Source organism: Neovison vison, chromosome 2 (assembly GCF_020171115.1).
Source record: "Neovison vison isolate M4711 chromosome 2, ASM_NN_V1, whole genome shotgun sequence".
NCBI classification, from domain to species: domain Eukaryota; kingdom Metazoa; phylum Chordata; class Mammalia; order Carnivora; family Mustelidae; genus Neogale; species Neogale vison.
This window is the reverse complement of record NC_058092.1, coordinates 174318867-174342712: the sequence shown is the minus strand read 5'-3', so window position 1 is coordinate 174342712 and position 23846 is coordinate 174318867. Positions and strand designations below refer to the sequence as shown.

Here is a 23846-nt window from a genome sequence, read left to right as displayed (position 1 = left end):
CCTCCATGTCATTTTTGAAATGTAAAATAAGATTAATCCAGGATCCATTTGCAAAGATTAGTACTGGCATGTCCATCATGAAGATACTAATTCAACTCTGTTCTTTGCTGCATGTTGTTAAGTGGGTTTTGTAATCCACTGCAAAACATTTAGCCCAGTCATCATTTGGTTTTGTTTTTAAATAACTTCTAATATAAGAACCATGCCATGAACTTCTTGAAAGCCCAAATAAATCACATCCATTGGTTCCGCCTTATTCAGAAACAGTTCTTTGCAGAACTTGATGTGCAGGTTAAGTGATCTTGGACAGATGATTTGATCTGTACATCAGTTTCTTTTTCTTTAAAATGGGAAAAAAGAATAGTTTCTACTTAGGATTATTTTAAGAATAATGTAGCATAATGCTTATGAGGAACTTAGCACACCCCTCTTAATAAATGCTCAATAAATGTCAGCTATTATTTTTTAAAAAGCTGGGTATTCTTGCCATAGTCAGAGCTTATGTGGCTTTTCTTCCAGTTGATAATGCTTAACATTTGTCTTTATCTACTGTCATAATTATAACTACTTTCAAGGTGTGAAATGCCATTAGTACTGTTCATTCCCTAGGTCCCCTCTGGAGTCTTGCATATGATTGACATTACACTAATTCCCTTCAGCAAAAGATATTTATAACAGCAATAATCTATAGAGCTGGTGGTTGAAAAATTACCTTCTATTAAAGTTGAAACTACATTTGTTACCATAAAATCTAACCTGTGCTAAACCTATGACATAACTTGCCTGGCAATGATCTTTACTGTTAATAATTTTTCTCTGATGCTCTTATAACCATCTTCATAGTATCTGAAAGAGGGAACTTCACACTAATCCCTTGTTTTCTAAGGAAAGTACTTTGTTAATTATTTCAAAATTTATAGATGACGGTATATTCTCTGAGGTTGTTTCTATAACCATAGGGAAAGAAAAAAAGTCCTATAGCCTAAAAAGCCAGGTAATTATTATTTATTTTATTTTATTTTTAATTTATTATTATTTTTAAATTTTTTTAATTAAAAAAAATTTTTTTTACCAGGTAACTATTTTTAAAAAGATTTTTAAATTCAGTTTCTAAGGCAGGACTGTTGTAACAAGTTATCCCATTTGTCCTTGCTACAACACTTTACAAAAGAAGATTCTGTGGTAGAAGAGGCTTGCTTGGCCAAGGACATAACAATTGTGAACAAGTGTGATCTCAGACTAAGTCTGGGGCTCTAACTCAAGAGTCCAGGTTTTTAACTAGTAGGTTGATAGTCATTTTTTGAAATTTAGTTGATTTTATTTTTAAGAAGTTTTAGGTTTATTGAAAATTGAGCAAGTGGTACAGAGAGTTTTCATATATCTTTTTTTCCTTTTCATACAGTTTCCCATATATTAGGGTCATTTTAAACCTTTCTGGTTATTCCTTCGTCCATGCTTATGACACAAGTACAGTCTGGAAATGACCAATGGCATGCCCAGACTCTTTGTGTCTGAAATTGTTCTGGGAACCCCCACCCTACCACCCTTAAGCCCAGAATGAAGAACCTACACTGTCTCTTCTAGTTCCCTAAGGATCATAATTTTCTGTGGCTCTGTCTTTGTGGAGCTCTGGCACTAACTTCTTAGACTAATTTTTCCTAACTGACACTGGATAAGCCTAGTAAAGAACAGCCCCCCCACCACTGAAGATTAGAATTTCCTTCCTTCTGTCTTCCCATTTGCTTTCTATATTCAATTTTCCTTCTGCTTTGCAAAGTACATCTGCTTTTAAATGAAAATGCTTTCAAAAATAGCTTGGTATCTTAAGAGCAGATTTTTATCAGCTGTACCACTGATGTGGTCAGTTGTGCAGGAATTAACTAGAAGACCTGGAGAGCTGTTTAGGCTGAACAATCATCAGAGCACAGCATCCAGCTTTCTCTGTATATCAAGAAAGTACTTTCTAAATTTTGGACACTGTTATGGACGACAGTGGCTCTTTCCCTGGTCCCACAGCTCAAGCAGAGCTCTGTAACCTGAGCATTTGATTCCACTTTTGTGACACAGGGAGGGGAGAATATTGTTCATTGGTCTTGCTATTTCCCTTGGTTATTTTCTCAACTGTTCTTTGGTAGTATGCATATAGGCAAAAGGATGAATAATGTGCAAAGCTTCATTTAATCACTGGTAGATCTGTCTAGAAAATTGTTTCTTCTTTCCTCCCTGGACTGGATGTTTGGTTTGGTACTGTATAGAAACTGCCTCCAATAATATGAATTACTCTTACTGCAGATGTCCTATCCCAAAACAATGCAAAGCATGGATTTCTTTCCTTTCTCATTATGACAGGATCTGGAGATCTTGCATCTGTCTTCGGTGTAAGTCATGTTATCGCAGCCTTCATACACTACAGTTCTGATTGAGGCGAGAAGTCACTAATGTCCGAATATGTCAGTCTTTAATGGGCTAGAAGTTGATGTTCACTCCCTGTTTCCTCTGTGCAAACTCAGTCTTTGTCACCAGCCTCTCCTTCCTTCTTACCCATCCCTACCATCTCAGTGTCTTTTTGTTTTTATACTTCTTCCCCCACAGCTTTCTGGCTGCTTCTCTTTCTCACCCACTATCTTGCCACTTTGTGTTCCTTTGTCTCCATTCATTCTAGTTGTCTTTACTGCCTCTTTTCTTTGACCTTGGGACTTTCCTTTGCTAAGCTAGTTGTGGTATGAAATTAAAATTTAAGACATTTAATTTCATCTAGGCACTTAAATTTATTGAATACTATTTTTATACTGAAAATTTGTGAGTTCAAACTCTTTGCTCTTCCCAAAATGATACCAGCATGTTAGTATAATAGTGCAGGGTATAAACAACATGTTAGCCAAATGACAATGTGATTTTCCTTTGGTGAGGCCTTTGTTGATACAACTTTTTTTTTTTTTTTAACTAGTGGTTATTCGTTCCTTCTTGCCATTAAGTCTATAAAAATACTAAAAAAAAATCTTTAAGAGTTTTTTATGAAACTGTTTATAAGTTATGATTGGACTCAAAAGATAATCAGTGACAATATACCATGAAGATTATGTATTTAGGCATTTCTATGACTTGAATGTTATGTTTACTTGGTAAAAGTGTTGTGTATGTTAGGTATAATTGTAATAACTCAAGAAAACAATATTCTGAAATTGTCCTCTTATAATTTTCTAGGTAACAAGAGGGATGAGATTAAATTGGAAGTCCTTACAGGGGTGCCTGGCTGGCTCAGTCAGTAGAGTGCGTGATTCTTGATCTTGGAGTTATGAGTTCAAGCCCCACATTGAGTGTAGAGCTTACTTTAAAAAAAATGTACTTGATTATTCTTATAGTAATCATGCAGTGAATAAAAATTCAGACCTACACACAAAAGAGCTATTCACAAACCTAAAACCTAGATCTGCATTTACTGATGGCAATTTAATTAGAAGTAATAAAAAAATACAGAGGCAAGGAATAAGTTTAGATTTGAGTTGAGTGAAGGTTCTTGATCCCTGTTGTTTTCTGGGTTTTAGGGAGAATTTTGGGATTTTTTATTGCTCAGCTAACCCAGTGCCCTAATCTATTAGCCTTTCATTTTAATTGAAATCAATACATTGACTCCTTCAAAATGAAAATGAGGCTCACAGCTCTGCCTCCCGCTATGGAAGGCTGGTTTGGGGAGGTGCATGGTGAGATCAAATTCACCCGGACTATGACTTCTGAGCTCCATGCTTGCATATAATCAGGGCCTACTGGGCACCTCCAGAGGATGATGACCAAAGTGCCTCTTCATGTGTCCAGAACAGCCAGCTCCTCTCCTAAGTTCCCTAACTAGGTAAAAGGTAATACTCTAAATAAAAAACAACAACTAACATTGGTGGATTATTATGTCCCCTCCTCCAGGAGCTGTTCTAAGCTCTTGAGATTCCTTGAGTTCTTTTAATCCCCCAAACAACTTATGAGATAGATACAGTTGTCATACTACCCTAAAACAAGGCTTTGGCATGCAGAAGATGGTTAATAAACATTTATTGAATGAATGAATTCCCATTTTGTAGATGGGAATGAACAATCTATTGGTCACACATATCAGAAAACTGGGACTTGAATGTAAATGTTCCTGAGCCTATATCCTGTGCTTTTCTTTTTTTAAAAGATTTATTTATTTATTTGAGAGAGAGAGAGAGAGAGAGAGAGAGAGAAAGCAAGGGGAGGGGGCAAAGGGAGAGGGAGAGAGAATTTCAAGCAGACTTCCCACTGAGTGCACAGTTCCACATGGGGCTCCATCTCATGACCCTGAGATCATGACCTGAGCCGAAACCAAAAGTTGGATGCTTAACTGACTGAGCCACCCAAGTGCTCCTATATCCTGTGCTTTTATCCATGATGGCAAGGTGGCTCTTGGACCTGCACAGAGTGCCTACCATAAAACCTAGTCCTGCTTTCACAAATTTTCACAAATTTCCCTCCCTTCTAGATCCCACATGTTTCTGGTAGCTGTCCACAGAATTTGGCACTGACTGGAGTGCCAACTACATCCCCCTCAGTATCTTGGCCAGTTATATTAACCCAGAATCCCTCCTCATCTGTCCTCATTCCTACCCCACCCTTTCTAATCTTGGAGGTACCACTTGTCCCCTCTTGGTAGTCTCCAAGAAAGCAAGCTCTCCTGTCTTCCCAAATTTAAATACTGGAATGACTTCAAGCCTAGCCATGTCCTCTATTTGTGACTCCATAGTTAACCGTTTGTACCTTCAGGTGCTCAAATTCAACATACCTATAACTGAACCCATTGTGTATCCATCAGATGTTTTTGGGTTGTTTCTAGTTTTTGTTTTGCTGGCCTTCTTTGGGTGAGGCTGGGTGAAAATTCAGATGCTTGTCCCTTGTTAGAGTGTTGGGCATACTTCTGGCTCATCTAGCTTTTAAAACCAAGAAAGGCTGACATTTGGTATTTGGAATGTACCTGAATGCTACCTATAAAAGCCCACCATGAAGGGCATACCCAAGAATGCAAATCTACAAACCCATAGGACTATCGCTATTTCATTACTCAATTAGGTTTCAGCAGTGTGTCTCAAGTGGTTGCAATAGAGATTTATTTGAATTTTGAATCACTTTAAAAATTCACATTAGATATATTTTTAAAACTGACTTATTCAACAGATTAATACAGCATCTTTTGCTACCTGGGGTTGCATTGCAGCAAGATCAGAAGTTGCTCTTGGCCTTCACACACTGATGATAATGATTTCTCTGTTCCCTACTGCTCAGTGAGTGGGCTGCCAGAAACACTCTTTGGCTCCCATAGTCAGAGATGTGGAGTCTTCAATCATGAGCACTGGTCAGACCTTCCCTGGTGCTGACAGTTTATATCTCCTTCCACACTGAATTTAAAATGGAGATCTTATTACTATCAGCCTCATGTGGTTGTTATGAAGATTAAATACATGCAAAAACTCTTACAAGTTGAGGACATAGTGAATCACTCCAGAAGGATTACATAGGATTATTCTTATTTACAAATAACTGGGAGGAGGGACTATATGTTGAGGAATATATCAGTTCTCATTCCCATATTAACCCCATAGCAACTCCGCATGTATAGCTGGTGTTCAATAGGAGAGCACAATATTTAATTCCTTATTCCGATGATAATAATTATTAAAATGATGATTCTCATGGTTACTGTGTTTAGCAGCATCTATGCCTTATCTCAGTGTTTCACCAATATGGTGCATAGGCAAACATTGTTAGTTTTAATAGGAATTTATTTTAGTGTGTATCACTAAAAAGAAAACACACACACACACACATCAAATTCATTATTTATTGGCCATAATACCTAAGGAGAAACTGAAATTTAAAACAAATTTAAAACAAAATTTAAACTGAAATTTAAAACAAAACAAAACAAAACAAAAAACTATGGGTTGAAATTTATCTATCTAAAATTCATAGTAAATATATTAATTTATATAAAATAGGTACTTTTCTGCTCTATCTATATACAGATGTAGATCTTTCTTGACTTAAAAATGGGGTTACATCCAGATAACCTACTGTAAGTTGAAAATATTGAAATCCAAATTGCTTTAAATCTACCTAGCCTACTAATCATCCTAGCTTAGCCTAGCCTGCCTCAAAGTGCTCAGAACACTTGTATGAGCCTACAGTTGGGCAAAATTATCTAACACAAAGCCAATTTTATGATGAAGTATTGAATATCTCACTTAACTTATTGAATACTGGACTGAAAGTAGGAAACAGAATGGCTGTACGGAGAATGGTTTTAAGTGTATTGGTCGCTTACCCTTTGTACGGAGAATGGTTTTAAGTGTATTGGTCGCTTACCCTTGTGATTGCGTGGCTGCCTGGGAGCTGTGGCTCGCTGCCAATGCCTAGCATCACAAGAGAATGTTGTACCCTATGGACCCTCTTCCAACCTCCACTTCAGTCAGGTAACTAAGGGCCCAAGTACCTCCACTTTGGCTTTATAGAATAGCCCCAAGAGACTTGTGGTAATTTTGATCTTAGGGCCATAGCTGAGCTAAAGGGTTGAAGGCCTCAGACCTTTCCCATTTCAACAAAACACACTGTTCCCAGGCACATGCTAAAGATTCTTTTCTTCCCCATTGTTATTACCAAAAGATTCTGCTCAGAAATAAGTAATATGCATAAAATGCATTTCTTCTTGGGGCCTAGTGGCTTAAGAAAAAGATTTGGTAAGGAACCTGTATATCTCCTGGTGGGTTTTGAAAGGGATTGTTAGCATTATGTTGTGTTTTATTGATTAGCAACTCTTACTCCTGCTGTTATTCCTTTGGGCTCCTGCCTAACCGTGTTTTCTGGGTAAATTATTCTTAGCGAGGGTATTGCCTGGGGTGAGTTGTCAGACACCTGAGCGGAGCGCTCCTTGCTTTCAGGCCTGGCCCCAGCTCTTCCCCAGTCCGCATCTCATGCGTTTCTGACGAGCCTCAGCCAGTGATAGACTGCTGTTGCTGAGCTTCAGAGGCACAACAGGAGGCATTATCTTGGCTCCCAGTCTGTGACTCAACAGCGAAGAAGCCAGTTGAAAACACACCAGGGATTAGACCTTTGATGTTACACAAAGAAAATTGCATTTCAAGCTCTGGAGAACATGAGCCATGCTAAACCTGATTAAGAGTCATCCAGCACCAAATTTTGATAAATGTTTATTTTGGAAAAGTGGATTTGCAGGGTTTTCAGATTCTGCTTATTCACCCAGAAAACATTTGTTTTCTTCTTTACTTGGGGTAGGAATAAGAGAAAGCCTTGAGTTGTCCTGAGTGTTTACTGTGCAAAATTGAGGAGTTTCTTTTGGCTGCTGCTTGAATAACTGTCTAGAGCTCCATGATGTAGAAATTCTCATCCTGGCCACTCTGAGCTCATTTACAGGGGGCATGATCATAGAATTCAGGCACAGACCTAGCATCCTACCTGGGGAGAGAGTTTGGAGCACGTTTTGTTCTTGTTTTTTATTTTTGTCAAAAAGAAAATGACCTATAACATTTTGAAAAAGAAACAATCATTCCTAATTCTTCCATGCTTCATAGTTGCTAAGTAGCTTGTTTAATCTTTTGGTGCATTTATTTGTACACATAAGTGTATGCTTTTTGCATAAAATGGAATCCTATCTGTTTTGTTTTGAAATCTGTGGTTTTCATTTAGTATATTCTGAACATCATTCCATGTTGATAAGCAGAGTTCTCCATCATTTTTAATGACTGCTGAATGATTTTCTATCCATGGCCTCTTCTCCCTCCGTAAGTCCTTCACACTCCTGCCTTCACTGGCATTCCTGTTGTCCCTTCCCTTCCTCATAGTCTGTCCTCTTCTGCTTCAGCTCCATTTATTGTTTCCTGTTTTTACTGTGACATTCTTAACACACCCTTCAACATATGCAAATAATATGAAATAGAAGGTTTTTGTAGTTTGGGGCTATGCTGAGTTTTTAATTCATACCCAAATAATTTGTGTTTCCATTTTTGGTGGTGGTGGTGGTGGCAGCTTTCGTATTTTCTGCCCAGGTTCTCTCAGAACAAACATGACAGTAGTTTGAAAGCCTTTCATATCCCCAGAAGGAAGAAATGACAAAGAGGCAAGACATTATAATGAATGTTTATGATCTTTACTTAGGAACATGACAGTCTCAAGGCCTCTGTCATGTCTAGGTCTTGATGATTTATCTTGTTTCCTCAGACCCTGCAGCAGTCCACAAAGATGGGCAGAATGAAGCCGACAGTACACCAGAAGACCTCCAGTCTGTTGGGACTAGCAGACTGCTCTGTCACATCACTGATGGTGACAACCCACTGTTGTCACCACGATGCTCTATCTTCAGCCAAAGCCAGAGATTCAACTTAGACCCTGAATCAGCCCCTTCTCCACCCAGCACTCAGCAGTTTATGATGTAAGAAAACAGTGTCTTCTTATTATCCTCATTTCATACAGTTTTTCAAATACTACATTCATGACCTGCAGTGAAGTATATGTCTGAGATAGTAAGAACATGCTTACGGAATGCAACTGGGAGACCTGAACAGTGAATGTTAACAGTTGGGAATGCTGTGTTAGGTCCTGCTGTTTCAGGAGGAAATGGTCAGGGGAGGCAGGATACCCCAGGGCTTGCATGTTTGGACGTTCTTGGTGAAATGACCGGAGTCCTGTGAAAGAATATGTATATGCGGATACCAGGAATACCCTTGTTGGTGAGCTTAATATTCTTTCCATGCCCAATAGCGGCCTCAAGGGATGGCCTGTGGCCATGCTTGGGAGTTGTATACCTCAATTTCTTCTTAGAGTCTAGAAAAATGGTGGCTTACAATAGCTGCTCTCCACTTACCATCCCTCCCCCTGCCCCCACCGAAAATTGTGAAACTGTGCACTTCTTTTTTAATTCTACAAATAATTTTGACACATAGCTAAAATGAGTGTTCCTTGACTGAAAATATGTGGAGGTAATCCCTAGTTTCCCCTTGGTAACTTCTGTGGTCATTAATTAATTTATCCAAACCTGAGCACACAGGCTGTCTATTGGTAGACTCGAGGGAGTTAGTGGATTCTTCTATTATAAAGGGTGTGCCATGTGAGAGGGTGAATTAATTTTCTGGAGGAAGTGGTCCATTCCTCTTATCAGATTTGCAAAGTCTCTGTTGTGTTACTATATCTTCCTTAAAATGTTATTAGGTGTGTCTCATGCAACCTGTCAGAGATGACACCACAGCAGGATGTCTCCTTTGGTTCTAAATCGGCCTCCTCCAAGCTTTAGGAAATGCATTTCCTGGACTAATATTCTGACATTTATATGCTAAAGTCTCTGATGGCATTTTCCCATTTTCCGCAGGAATTCTGCGATCGGTGGCCTCTGTTAATAAGAAGATGCCACTATGGTAGACCCAGCAAATAACAGACTGCCCTTTCTGAGAATCCAGGAAGCTTGGTTTGGAGGCCAGCAGCAATGTTTATGGGAAGACCATGGGTTCTGATGATTCTGTCCCTCCCTGCAATTCTTACAGGCCCCGGAGTTCTTCACGGAGCAGCTGTGGTGAAGGCAAGGAGCCACAGACCATCACCCAGCTCACCAAGCACATCCAGAGCCTCAAGCGAAAAATTCGGAAATTCGAAGAAAAATTTGAACAAGAAAAGAAATACCGGGTAAGGGCCCTACAGTTTGAAATAAGAGCGGATTGTGTCAGAAGTATGTGGGCTCTTCTTTCCTTCCTTTTTGATTACCCGTTTGTGCCAGAGGACAGCTGTTTCCATTTGCAATCCAGGACCCACCATAAATTGCGTTCCCTTCCTGGGTCTGTCCTATCCTCACAGGCTGTAATTTGACCCTGCAAAGATATCTCCTAGTAATGGATTATAACTCTTGTTTCCAAACTGATTCGATTATTGATACTCTTTTTTTCCTTCTGAGGAGCACTACTATCACTGTTTCTAGGACTGAAATTTGGAAAGCTTTTGAATTATGATCTTATTTTTTTTTCTCTAACCCTTTACTATTTGCAGTTTGTAAAGAACTATTAAGGACCCCAAGGTCAGAGCCTCTGAGAACAGAATAAGGGAGAGAGTCTTCTTTGACATAAGAGTCCCTCTGGTTACCTATCAACTGACATCTGTTCAGCTCATTCATAACAATAAACCCCAATCCATCTTTTCCTGTCAGACACCAGTCTTCACGCTGGTATTGCAGTGTTGTAATGATGAACCTTTTTTTTTATTACATGAGAAGCAATAGAGAGGTAAGTGTCCTTATGGTCAATGCTAGTTTTATTTATTTTCCTTAATGGTAACCATGGCATAGACAAAAATCACATGGATGTAGAATTGCACAAAGATATTGGGTTTTTGGCAGAGGTCCCAGAGAGCTCGTTATCAGAATAAAAGAGAATAGGGAATAATGTCTCATACATCTTGAAATATTTAAAGGCTCACTAAGCACTTGGTACAGAGATAAGTGGCACATCCCTGTGAGTGGAATAAGATCTGGGGAGGGAGATGAGAGTGGATGATACTCCACTCCCCCCCTTTTTCCTATCCTGTTTCCCACAGTGGCTTCAAATTCACTAAAAGACGGGTATACGGAGTTATTTTTTTTCTTTCTTTTTTTTTTTTTTAAGCTTTGTACAATAGAAAGAAAAAATCAGACTGCTTTTCGAGACAACCTTAGTCAGGGTGTTGAAGCTTCTCTTCTTCCTCAAAGTCAAACAGTGACAGCTGTTATTGTCTTTTACTTCATTAGTGCAGGAAGGCACTCTACACATAAGAGGTATAGACCTTGATTTTACAGATAAGGAAACTGAGGCCCAGAAATGAATTGTAACATGCCTTAGGTAGTTGTATTCTATCAGTTCAGACTGGTAGATGAATGATGAGTAGATTTTGCAATGGAGGAATAGAAGTAAATTTTGTTATTGTCCACATTTTTGAAATTTCTAGGTATCTTGAGAGAAGCTGATTTCCTCCATTTGCCGCTGGAATGTGTTTGGATCTGTCCGTATCCTCACATCAGAAACAGTAGAGTAACAACTATGGGTTTCATTGCCAGGTCTTGTTAATACTTATTACCTGACCATCCTTAAATCAGGCTGATCTGGATTTGAATCTGGCACAACTTAGTAAGAAACTTTGTGACTTTGGACTTGTTACTTGAGCTTTCTGAGTCTCAGTTTATCCAACTGCATAGTGAAGTTTATATTAGTAGTGATTTCTGAAGTTTGTGAGTATTAAATGGAGTGCATAAATAATGGTTATTATAGTGTTTGGCACAGAGAAATATGTGGTCCTAGATATAGTTAACTTTTTCATCTATTTGAGTGACGTTTGATCAGGGTATCCCAAAACAGCCTCTGCCTTGTCCAAAAATGAAGAAAAACTGTACACATTAATTCTTCACTGAATGTTTCTACCTGCAACCACAACACTGGATTACTTCTCTCAGCTATAACAGCCACCCAACAGGCTGTCTATTTTGGAAAAGAATTTCTGCTGGCACCTCCCGTCCCTGTCTAGAGAAGTTTTTGAGCTGGTGCAGACACATGCCCTCACAACACACTTAAATTCACAAATGTAGAAAGGTGAATTTGGGAGCAGTGGAGGAAGACCTCATGGTCATCACTGCCTCAGTGTGTATAAAAGTCTCTGGTATACCAGAACCTTCCTTGTCTTAGGGAATGGGGCTTCCCCTCACCCTTCCTGCTGCAGCGCCAGACTGTGGTTAGAGGCTTGACATGTTAATGGACTTAAATTAGTTGCTGAGTGTAAGGATTTCCTTCCTGGCAGGCTGATTGTGGAATTAATAGCATCCACAGCTAGCATTTTGGTTTGAGCTCCTGCTGGGTCTCTGTGCTAGTCCAGTGGCCTGATACAACATGCATCTTTCCCTCTGTTGAATGTGACCATTTTACATTCCTATCCAAAACTGTGTTTATTCCTGATGGACACTGGGGAGGGTATGTGCTATGGTGAGTGCTATGAGTTGTGTAAAACGAAGCACAGACCTGTACCCAAAACAAATAATACATTAGATATTAATTTAAAAAATTTTACATTTAACAATCGTTACCCTTGTGGAGTTAGAAAAGGCTGTTTCAGCCAGATGTCCACTATTTGTGAAATTAGAGAATATTGAAATTAGAAGGGATCGGTCAGTCTTATTTCTCATTTGACGTTTGAAGGAACTGAGGCCCAGAGAAGGGAAATGACTTCTCCAGGATGACACAACAAAGAATTGACCGGGCCAAGACAACTCAGGTCTTTTCATTCCTAATCCAGATTTCTTTCTAAAGGTCTTTTGAACTGTCTTTGACAGGCCACAGATCTGGTCCAGGATATCATCAGTCATGTGCCTTGGAGGACCCATTTTAATTGAACAAAATACAGCTAGTTAGGAACTTTGTGACTTCGGACTTGTTACTTTATCTTTCTGAGTCTGTAATTTCTGAGTTTTATTCTCTTGGGGTCTATTAAACTGGGATATTTCAGTTTAGAAGTTAGAAGGCTTGAAGATCCACAGTTTGTACATGAAATCTTTCCATGTGATTTGAAAGGTGCCATCCTTGTGAGCTTGATTTAACCTCTTTTGAAATCTCCCTTGGGAGTAAGGAAATAAAAAATTGATTTCAGAAAATTATTTCAGGCTTTAAAATATTTTGTCAGAAAAAGAAATCAGCCTTCTATTTTTCCCAAGTTCTATTTGCAGTAGTGAAAGCTGACTTCTTAGGTGGTTTTAGGTTTTTGTTCTTGTTCTTAACATTATTTAAGAAGATGGTAACTGTATAAAGCATATCTAGTGAGAAGGATGTGTTTCAGATGAACAAGATATGCTTTCAGATCATTTTTCAGAGTGGAAAATTCTATGAGGATTTTGAGAAACCAAATGTAAAATATTGGCTGTCCATATAACCAGACTGTTACCCAAAACAGCACACTAAACTATATATCAGGGAAGTGGCACAGTGCATCATTCTGGCACATCATGGGTAGGACGAGGCTAAGCTATTTTGGAGGTGTGGCCTCGTGTCACTGTCCGTGGTACTGAAACCAGGGCTTCACTTATGGGAACCATCCATACTATCCATCTGAGCTCCCCAAGGTGGGGGTGGGGCGGGGACCAAACACTGTTGTTTTCCTTCAATCTTCTTTTCCATCTTGATTTTAAAACTATGGTTTTTACATCACTCTAGAAGTGACAGAATCGTGACCTGTGTTTCACAATTAACATACTTAATCCCATGTACTTTTTTTTTTTTTTTTTTTAATTAGAGAGTGCCTGTGTGTGAGCCAGACAGGGAGGGGCAGAGAGAGAGAGGGAGAGAGTGAATCCCATGCTGAGAGTGGAGCCTGATCCTGGGCTCAGTCTCAGGAACGTGAGATCATGACCTGAGCCAAAATCAAGAGTCAGACACCCAACCAATTGAGCCACACTCCTAATCCCATTGATGGGATTTGATGACCATGCCACACAAGCACTGTTCTCCCTTTGAACCTAGGAGGGACACATTTCTCTCTTGATGCCTTTCTCTCAACAACTTGCTGATGTTACACAGACTTAGTGGATCCTTAAACAACATATGACAGAGCCCCTAGACTTAGTTACTATCAATGTACACATTTCTGGTGATATTATAATTATGATCAGGGCATCTTGAGCATTCCTATATAATAGTCCTTGTATATGCTCAATTCAGAGTAATCATTAATCTTCTTGAGCCTGCATTGAAGTTAATTGAGTGGCCTTGATTTAAGAAAGATCTTACTGACCTATGGGGGTGGAGGCTTAGTATGTTTGGCCATTCTTCTTTCCTTGTTTCTCTTTTCTGTAGAAAATCCATTTTTATGCTAGGAGAATAAATCCAGAAATCAAAGTGAATGATTTTTTTTTTATCAGAGTCTTATCCTCCCAGAATAAAAAATATATTCTTATTGCCACATACAGGTTCTATTAACTACTTGGTAAGATGTACATACCCCTACATATATGTTTGTTGGTGAAGATGTATCTAGAATTCCTGTGAAAGTCTGGTAGTAACATTACTACTATCACCACTTCTAGTAATAACATCTGTAATTCTAGTTAACACACCTAACCTACAGTGCATAGCATATGCCAGTAACTGCTTTCACTGTTTTATGTACATCAACTAATTTACCCCTTACAGCAACCCTATGAGGGAGATGCTTTTATAATTCCCATCCAGTAGATGAAACTGAGGCTAAGTAATTTTTCCAAGATCACACACTTATGATTAAGTTTTACTTTAATGTTAGCCCAGTAGGATACTGAGTCTATAATGAGATGATTAAAAATATGGGTATCTCCCTGAAGCACTGTCTTCTCAGATGGTTGTCAAGTTTTAGAGATCCTGGGATCTCTGGGTTTGTGGAAATGACTGATAGAAGCTAAATCCTCTAGTTTGTCAGTATAACCTAGACAAGTGGTGGTCATAAACCATGTGTGTGAGTACAGGTGAGGGAGTAAGCAGTGGCTTATATTAGTGCTTAGGTAGTGATATGAAGAAAGGTCTGGTACTGATATGAAGTCATCCACACTGATATGAAGAAAGGCCTGGTAACCAAGTGTGGATTGTGGGTGGCCCACAGGGTGACTGAGGGTTAGACTGCAGGGGACACTGGAATGGTTGGGGCTATATGAAAAGTGCTGAGTGACTAGGCATATTTAGAAACAATGCCCTTGTCAAGGATGAAAATGTGGAGGAGGTCAGGTATGTTTGCTGTGTTTTTCAGAAGGAACTCTATCAACTGGAGTTGTCATATCTGAATTTCTCTCTTAGGTTCATATGTCTCTGAACTACCTTTGTGTTGTCTTGACTGTTTACAATTTTTATTCTTCCTTTTATCTTTTTTTTTCCCTCTCTCCCTCCCACCTTCCCACCCACATTTACTCTCTCTGTAGCCTTCACATGGTGACAAGACTTCTAATCCTGAAGTCCTGAAATGGATGAATGATCTGGCTAAAGGTCGTAAACAACTCAAAGGTAAGGACCAGTCAAGGGTCTCTTTTCCCAGGAAAGGAAGCAGTTAAAATATTGATAATGTGCTCCCAGGCGTTTTTTTTTTTTTTTTTTTTTTTTTTAATTCTTTTCTGCCTGTGCCCTCTCTAACCTTGTGTCTCACCTAGATTGGAGGCTCCATTTTGAAATAAAGGGTTCTGGGTCCCCTTCATTGTTTGGCCCCATTTAACAATTCTCCTTATAAAGAGACTGAGAAACTACAGACTCTGAATTGGGAGGATTCACTTCAGTGCCAGGAACACTTCAACATGGGGAGTATTAACTTCCTTGGGTTATTGGATTCTTGGATGTTAGAAAAAGGCCTGAGCAATCATTGACTCTGCATACCCCTTTGCAGAGATGATGACATTTATGTCCAGAGATAGGGACAAGTTACATAGCTAGAAGGTAGTGAGCTAGATGTAAAACTCAGTTCTCCTGGGACGCCTGGGTGGCTCAGTTGGTTAAGCAGCTGCCTTCAGCTCAGGTCATGATCCCAGCGTCCTGGGATCGAGTCACACATCGGGCTCCTTGCTCAGTAGGGAGCCTGCTTCTCCCTCTGCCTCTGCCTGCCATTCTGTCTGCCTGTGCTCGCTCTCTCCCCCCCTCTCTCTCTGATAAATAAATAAAATCTTAAAAAAAAAAAAACTCAGTTCTCCTACCTCCTAATCCAGTGTTCTTTCTGTGTTTCTCTGGAGATGGTGATGTCTTATTAATTAACTCTAAAATCCATTTAGAAGTACTATGGTATTTTCCAGCAAAAATTTATTTTCTTCCTCTCTTCACATTCTTATTTCAATACTTAGAGATGTGAGAATTTTTTCCAAATCTCTAAAAGGGTGGCAATAAAGAACTGGAAGGGAATATTAATTCAGTGGTATTAAACTGTAATGATGTAGCAGGTTTATAAAATATGCAATGTTTAAACACACTAGAGTCTAACTTAAAAAACAAACATCAAACAAAGAAAACGAGCTATGTAATTGAGAAATCAATACAAATGGCCACATTGACATTATCAGCCCCTTAGCATATTCTGAAATGTAATTCCCTGATGTGTCCCAGGTGGCTTTTTTATTTTTAATTATGTGGGCTTATATAAAACCACATTGAAATAATGGTGATTCCTGGATTTTAAAAGATAACAGACAAAATTATGAAATCTGTCAAGTTGGGGCTGGCATTCCCATCTCTCCTTTCCCATTGCTCCTGTATTTCCTCGGATGTCTAAGTGTGTAGCCTTATAGAGGTGTTTGCATTTATTTGCACAGGGGCTCTTAATGGCACAAAGCTTCCAAACTCAAGTAAGTGAACCTCTGAGTGTAGAATTCCAGGTGTTATGGTGGGTAACGGGTAAAATCTTTGGGGCAATACCACTGGTCTTCCTCTGGAACTCATCCTCTGAAATTTAAACCACTGAGTTACTCCTACACACGAATTACTCCATTTCCATGAGATTCCACCCTCGAGCACCCTCTGTTTCTACTTCTGATTGGGAGCTTATGCTCTTGGTTCTGGTTACTAAGGCTGCCCTTTCCCAGTGGAAAACCATCAGCAATACCATCCATTTCGACTTACTTCACATCAGTGGTGGGAATTTCTGAAAGACTCTCTACTCTTAAGCCCAGTGAGTCCTCCTTGTTCATGGTAACTCATGGCATTTCTCTTAGAACTAAAGCTGAAGCTCTCAGAAGAACAAGGGGTTGCTCCCAAAGGCCCACCTAGAAACCTGTCCTGTGAGCAACCTGCAGTCCCCAGAGAGAACGGGAAGCCAGAAGCTGTGGGTCCTGAGCTATGCTCCTCTGGAGAGGAGACTCCAGATGCTGTGCTGACATGCCTGAAGGAGAAGAGAGAGCAGCTTCCTGCTCAGGAGGATTCTAAGGTACCTCACCATATCCTCACAGGTCACAACACTCAATATAGTGTCAGTGAGATTATGGTTTTGAACAATTTATAAGAGCACTTGGCACCACATAAACAACTTTAGGAGACTGGCTCTGAAATTTCAGTCAGGTGAGTTTTTAGTAAGTTATTGGCCATGACCTATGGGTGTTGCCACTTAATTCCAGGATGTTGTTCTGGAAGTTATTGCATGTTGGTGGGAAGCAAATGACATAGATATGAAGGTGTATCATGTCTCTTTCTCCCCTAATTCCCCCAATAAGCTAGCAAATTAACCCAAGATTAGTGTTATAATCCCATTTTATAGTGTGTTGTATTAAAAAAATAATGAAGCTGGGATGAGTTATACATAGTAAGGAAAATGGTATAGTATCTTCAATAATAAGAATAAAGAGGTAGGCTTTTTTGAAGAGTGTTTGGTAATAAGATATCTAAAACTGGACACTTTAGACATCTTAGTTTTGAAATCTCTATGAGACATTCAGGTAGAATTGTCAATTAGACATTTGGATTTATGAGCCTAGAGGTTGAAGAAAATATTTATCATATTTTACAAAGAAGATAATGAAAGCAATTAGTATTTAACTATCTAATTCCTCCTCATCCTGCACGTCTATGCGTATATTTCTCTTATGCCAGGGAGCCTTCCTTGTAGTCTTTTTGTCCCAACTCTTAAATGGTATGGTTACCCTTAATTTCTTGAATAAGAGTGATAGCTCCCCAATCATAGCTCTAACTACACTGTATGACATTTTCTGTCTCTTACTTTATACCTTAGACCTCTTGCTGTTTCTATCTCATGATCCTACACTGTCTGTACACAGGGGGTATTGAATAAATGTTTGCTGAGTGAATGGATAGATGAATGAACAAACTACCATGTTTAACTTAGAAATCAAGTATTTTTGAGGAGAATGCCTTTACCTGTTCTATTGCACATTATCTAGTCTCAATCACAAGGTGGCAACATATATTGAATCCCAAAAGGCTTACCATGTGCCCCTGAACTTCTCCTTTACATGGAGATTTGTGATCTACAAGCAGAAATGAGCCTTTGGCCACCTCTATTTTTTTTTTTTAATGAAATGCTTAGACTTAAGAATAATCAATTATATGTTGTGAAAAGTGAATGGGTTTTCGTCTACTTAGCAAATGCATTCCCTCCCCACTAAAATGTAGGTTTTTGTGGGACACACACACACACACACACACACGGACATGTGTGGTTTTCCATCTTTCAATGCTTCTGATGGTCTTTCTTATATTTTCTAGTTACTTTAGCCGCATCCATAAAAGAAGCTTGGTCAACACTCAAGTCCTAATTCTATATTCTACTTGATTAGTGCAGTGAGGGTTGAGTTAGGATTGGGACAGTAGACTTGGATCAGGACTCAGTGATTCAGTAAGCCTTCTAGCTTATGTACACCTTCTAGCTATGTACACATAGCAAGTGAACTAATTTTATGAGATTCATCTTCATCATCTATAAAATACAGATAATACCTACTTACATAATTATTGTAACAAGAAGGAAAGATGCCTGATAACTGGTGGGCAATCATACATTTGCAAAGATATTAAAGTGCTTATTACATGTTGTGAATTATGATACATCCTGGATATAATATGATAGAGAAGCTATGGGGGTTTCTGCCCTCACAGAGTGCACGTTTTTCTGGGAATTGGGATACAATAACAAACAGTTAAATAAAGAAAATTATTAAAGATTTGGTAAATAGTGTGCAAAGAATTAAACAGATACTATTATAGAACATAATGGGTATGGGTTCTACTTTATATAGGGTGATTAGGAAGGCCAATACATGACATACTAAATTCTTCATTAAGAAGAATTTATAGACCAAGACAGCAGCAAAAAGCATTTTAGGCAGATGGGACTGTGGATGAAGATCTTGAAGGAAGAGCTTGCACGTACTTGGAATTCTTGGGTGAGGGCTAGCCGCACTTGATGTATGAGATGAAGTCAGAAAGGTAGTCTGGGGGCCCTGATATAGGACCATTTAGGTAGTATAAAGTATTGGAAAGCTGTTGAGTTGTTGAAAACAGGAAAGTGATATGACATGATTTACATTGAAAGTATCTTTCTGATGGCTGTGTGAAGAATAAATGGTAGGGGGAAAGAGTGGAAGGGGGAAGATGAAATGGGTCCTTTGCACTAGCATGATAGCCTTGGAGATGGAAAGATAAAGTCCTATTCAAAGAATAATTTGGATGAAGAATCAAAAGGATATGATGAATCATTGGACAGTAGGGAGTAAGGAAAGGAAGAATCCAAGATGGTGATGGGTTATCTACTGCGATGGAGAATCCTACAGGAGGAACAGACTGGGGATGGGACTGGAAACTTAAGAGGTCTGTTGGACATGTTTATTTTAAGATCTTTGAGCAATAGTGTGACCATCCATCCTTGGTTTCCTTGGATTTTCCTGGATGCTGAAAATTTCAAATGATTTCATCCTGGGAAAATGCAGACGGTTGGTCACCCTGCTAGGCATCTAAGTCAAATATAGCACATGCACATGGGAGTCTAAAGATCAGAGAAGCATATTTGAGTTCTTTGTAAGTTATCTTTGCTTAAATGGCAATTTATTTCTATTATTTTAAATGAAGTATCTGCCGAACTGATTAATAAATGTCAGAAGCCTCTTCAGCTCTCTGCACTAGACTAAAGATAGGCCCTTTAAATAGAAAGCATCTATAGTGGGACATGTAGCTCTCAATACCCAAAGCTGTAGTATTGTTCCCGGGGAAGTTTAATACAGCAGACTCTAAAGTGGCTAGTAGTTCCTACAGGAGAGCCCCAAATCACAGCAGAAGCCAAGGGAGGTTTGCAAATTTCCACAGTAGCTGTGTTATTCCTGGCTCCTCTGTGAGCTTGTTAGCATCTGAGATTATCTGAATAGGTCCCATTTCTTTAAACTCAAATTGGCAGATGACTTTTATCTGGGGTCCTTGCTTTACTGCCAAAGATACATTAAATATTAAAACTTCCAGGATGAAGAATTCTTTCTTTTCTAGAGAGACTTTTGTGAAATTTTTGCATTTGGTATTTGGTCAGAGCCCATACTAAAGCTGATAAATCCTGTAGCATTGCCTTGTCAATTCAGATACTGCTATAGAATAATTTTCCTCCTCTTCTATTAAAGGATGATTTTTGGAGATAATCACTTCTGGGTCACAGGGTATCCACTGAGCCCTGAAAGTGAATGAATCATCCCCTGAGTCTGTGGTGCTTATTTATATCCTTTTCTTCTGAAAGTCCCAGATTGGTGCGGACACATTGTACCCATTTTATTGCCCTTTCTGAGAACTGTAGGTGGTGTTAGGAGCATGGCACAAATTACCGACTGGATGAATAATGGCAGTTAACTTCTTCTGGACCTTCCCTAACTGCAGCATCTTTGAGGAGGGAAGCAGATTAAAAAAAATAATAATAATTTTATTTTTTAAAATCAAATGAAAATATAGTGATTGTTACACATTATATATATAGTGAAAATACAGTGGTTGTTATACATTGAAGAGAGGGAAATTTAGAGGTAAAGGGCATCAGAAGGAAGATCCCCTCAAGTTTTTTTTTCCTAGTTCTCCTTTTAAAAAATAAAAAGTTTTCTTAATCATACTATCTGATATAGTTAAAAAAATGTAAAAGGCTACACATTAAAAAGACTCTGCTGTCCCATCTGCCAACTCTAGCCCTGAGGTCTCCCATCCCCAAGCAGGTAACTATTGTTACTAACGTGTCATGTGTACCTTTTGAGTTTCTATATAAAGCATATGCAAGAAAGTATCAATATACATTCTTAATTTGTCCCCTTTCAAAACTAAAAGTAACACATTATATAATTCTCCTGTTTTTCACTTTGTATATTCTGGATAGCTTTTTGTATAAAGAAATAGATTCACATTCTTTTATTCTTAAAATTTATTTAATAGCACCATGTATTCCTTTTTTAGTAATGGACAACATTGATAGTAACCTGAAATCAATTTTAGTTTTTAGCTTAAATAACGTTTAGTACACCTGACTCTTTGCCAGGGACATTTATATATGCTAACTTACTAAAACAATATATTCATATAACAATATATTCACTACATTAAAAATCTAAGGTTCAGACCTTACATAATTTTCCATGTTAAAAATAGGTAAGTTTTAAAGCTGATTATCTGAACTCATGTCCTCTGGTTTCAAGGCTAATACTAATCTGCAGTCCCCTGCTTAGAAATGTTTTATATTGACCAAGCCATTTTCTTCAGCAGTTTCTTTGTATGATTATGTTCATTACTGATTTTTCACATTGTTTGACTTGTTAGTTCAAAAGTCAGACTTGTTCCATATATACTGTCTCACTTGGTGAGGAGCTGGGGAGACCTCAGACATAGGAAAAGCTTGGCAACACTTGGTTCTCTAAAGCGAGAGTAATTGATTCCCATTACTACTTTCCTCTCTAGGAGAGATCTTGATTATGGGGCTGATTGAAATGATTTTTAAAATAAATTTCTGTGGTTTACTGTGAGTGAATAAATGGGACTAATGCCATGGGGAGAAAGGAAACCAAGCATGATGGTAAAAGCATATAAGCTATGTCAGTTTTTTCCCAAACAAATTTCTAACCAGGGCCCAGAAAGGAATATACTTGGGCTGTCTACTCAACAGCAGTTCTGTCTTGCCACCTTGTTTGGGAGCTACTATTCCAAATAACTCATTAGGTTGGTGATTCAAATAACCTACTAGGTAGGAGTCTTAAGAATTTTTTTATGGCAAAGTTGTCAAGCTGTCAACAAATCATATCAAACTGTTCTATGCACAGTTCTCTCTTGCTCAACCTCCTTTTCATTCTACTCTTTCTGATGCTATAAGAAATGGGGAGAAGGAAGTTAGACTAAGTATCTTTGGGATTTATCTCCTTTTATTTATCTTTAAATCTGACAGCCCATTCATGCTCTGGATATCTCTCACTCTGGCTATTTCAAGTACTCAACATTGTGTTTATTTCCTCCATTCACATAAAGAAAATCAAAAGTTAGATACATCTGACATACCATGGACAGCCACAAATATGCAGACCTTGGCAGAGGATGCATTTCAAAAACAGTCATTGAATATGGAGGGGACAATTGTCTGATTCTTGGCAGAAAATGGCTGAGGAATAGCCAAGTTAAATGTATGTCTGCCCTTTAGATTTGAGGATTCCTATTCAAGCAAAGCCTACCTCTTGACTCATCTTCCTTCATGAAGATTGACTCTAAAGGCCTTCCTGAGCTTCTCTGAGTAGAAGAGAGCTCCAGGCACACAGTCTGATCACTATAGGCAGCCTGTCTTCCTATTTGAGGATGAGCACTTACAGAATTAGTTTTGACACTGTTGCCAGCGAGCCCTCATGTCTCTCTTTGGGGATTGCTTTGATAATGATGCTAAGAATAAAATCAGGGACTCATCAGAGTGAAAGATGAGTGCATATATTGTATATAGACACTGATTTTCATCTGGCATCTTTAATTTTTCTATAATAGCACTCACCATTCTAGCTTGCTTTTTGGTCACTCTTTTTTCTTTTAGGATGAAATTTAGCTTTTCTAGAATACAAAGGATATACTAAAAATAAATAAAATCACGAAAATCAAACTACCATAGAAAGATGCTAATAACATTAAATGCATCATTTTCTGAAGTGTTTTCTGTAGAATATAAGTCCTAATGAGACACTGAATAAAAAACACGATGTTAATGTTTTCTCAACTTGGATTGAGATTTTTTATTACCTATTAAAACCCTATGGGATACATGACAGGATTTTTTTTTTTTCATGGTAAGATGTATCATGACTCAGAAAATATTTACGGAATGACTGGGCCCGTAAATGAAAAGCTCTTGGGGTTACTTAGCCAATAATATTTAAAATTCTTCTACAGAAAGCCTTTCTTTCTACTGAAAATGAAAGAGCCTTAGGTTATAGCCTGTAGAATTATATGAAGACTGTTAAAAATTAGGGTACCTTTGTTTATAAACCTGTGTTGATAAATTTATAGCAGGGAAGGGGGATGTGTTGGGTACTGTGAAAATTTTTTTTAAAAATGTGATACAATCCTTGTTCTTGAAAACCCTCTAATTCATTTGCACAGACAAAACTGAAACAGAGAAAATTGTCAAGGCCCAGATAATAAGGCAGAGAAGTTCAGAGTAAAGGGAGATAAATAGGGGCCAGAATGGTTCTCAGCCATGTTCTTTTCCTTCACGATCCCTCTGGGGGAATCTGGAAGGCAGAGGGCCAGATGATACTGGTTTTTTATCTTAAAGAAAAGATACTCGGGTGATTTTGCTATATGCTATTTCTACCATCCCTTCCTGCATATGACCAGAGTGAAAGGGAAGCTGCATGTAGGAAATAGGTAGCAAATTAATGTAGGATACACAGCAGGGAGCAAAACCAAGGCAAGCAGAGGTTTGATAATGCACAATGTGACCTGTTAAAAATAGTGCTTAGGGTTGGGTCATACAGCAGGGAGGTAGGAGAATACATTCTTGGACCAGGAGGTTATGAAATTTTTTAGTTGGAAGGAACTTTGTAATTCCAACCTCCTTGTTATACAGGTAAGAAATTGAGGATTCAAGTAAGTTAATTGTCATATCCAGAATAGTTTATGTCAGAGCTAGCCAGCAAGCTAGTATATACTCCAGGCTTGTTGTGATGAAGACCTAAATAAGGTTGGTATTTGTGAATATAATCATTACAATCCAGATAAAATACTCGTTTCAGAAAAAAAAAAATGAAGATCTCAATAACTTTTTTTTTTTTTTAAAGAATGAAGAAGTAACAGGCTTCTTACCATTTACATATTTAGGATTCCTTCAGAAAGCTTTAAACATCT

At 38.4% G+C, this 23846-nt stretch overlaps 1 protein-coding gene across 5 annotated transcripts in view; it reads left to right on the top strand.

Moving 5' to 3' along the window:
- FAM13C (family with sequence similarity 13 member C) overlaps positions 1–23846 on the top strand; it is a 143939-nt gene that overhangs the window by 111590 nt on the left and 8503 nt on the right. For all 5 annotated transcript variants that reach the window (XM_044239543.1, XM_044239540.1, XM_044239539.1 and 2 more), the window contains 4 exons: positions 8236–8446; positions 9552–9690; positions 14954–15035; positions 16721–16932. In XM_044239543.1, the coding sequence (XP_044095478.1) occupies positions 8236–8446; positions 9552–9690; positions 14954–15035; positions 16721–16932 (644 nt within the window). The remainder of the gene's footprint in view (positions 1–8235; positions 8447–9551; positions 9691–14953; positions 15036–16720; positions 16933–23846) is intronic.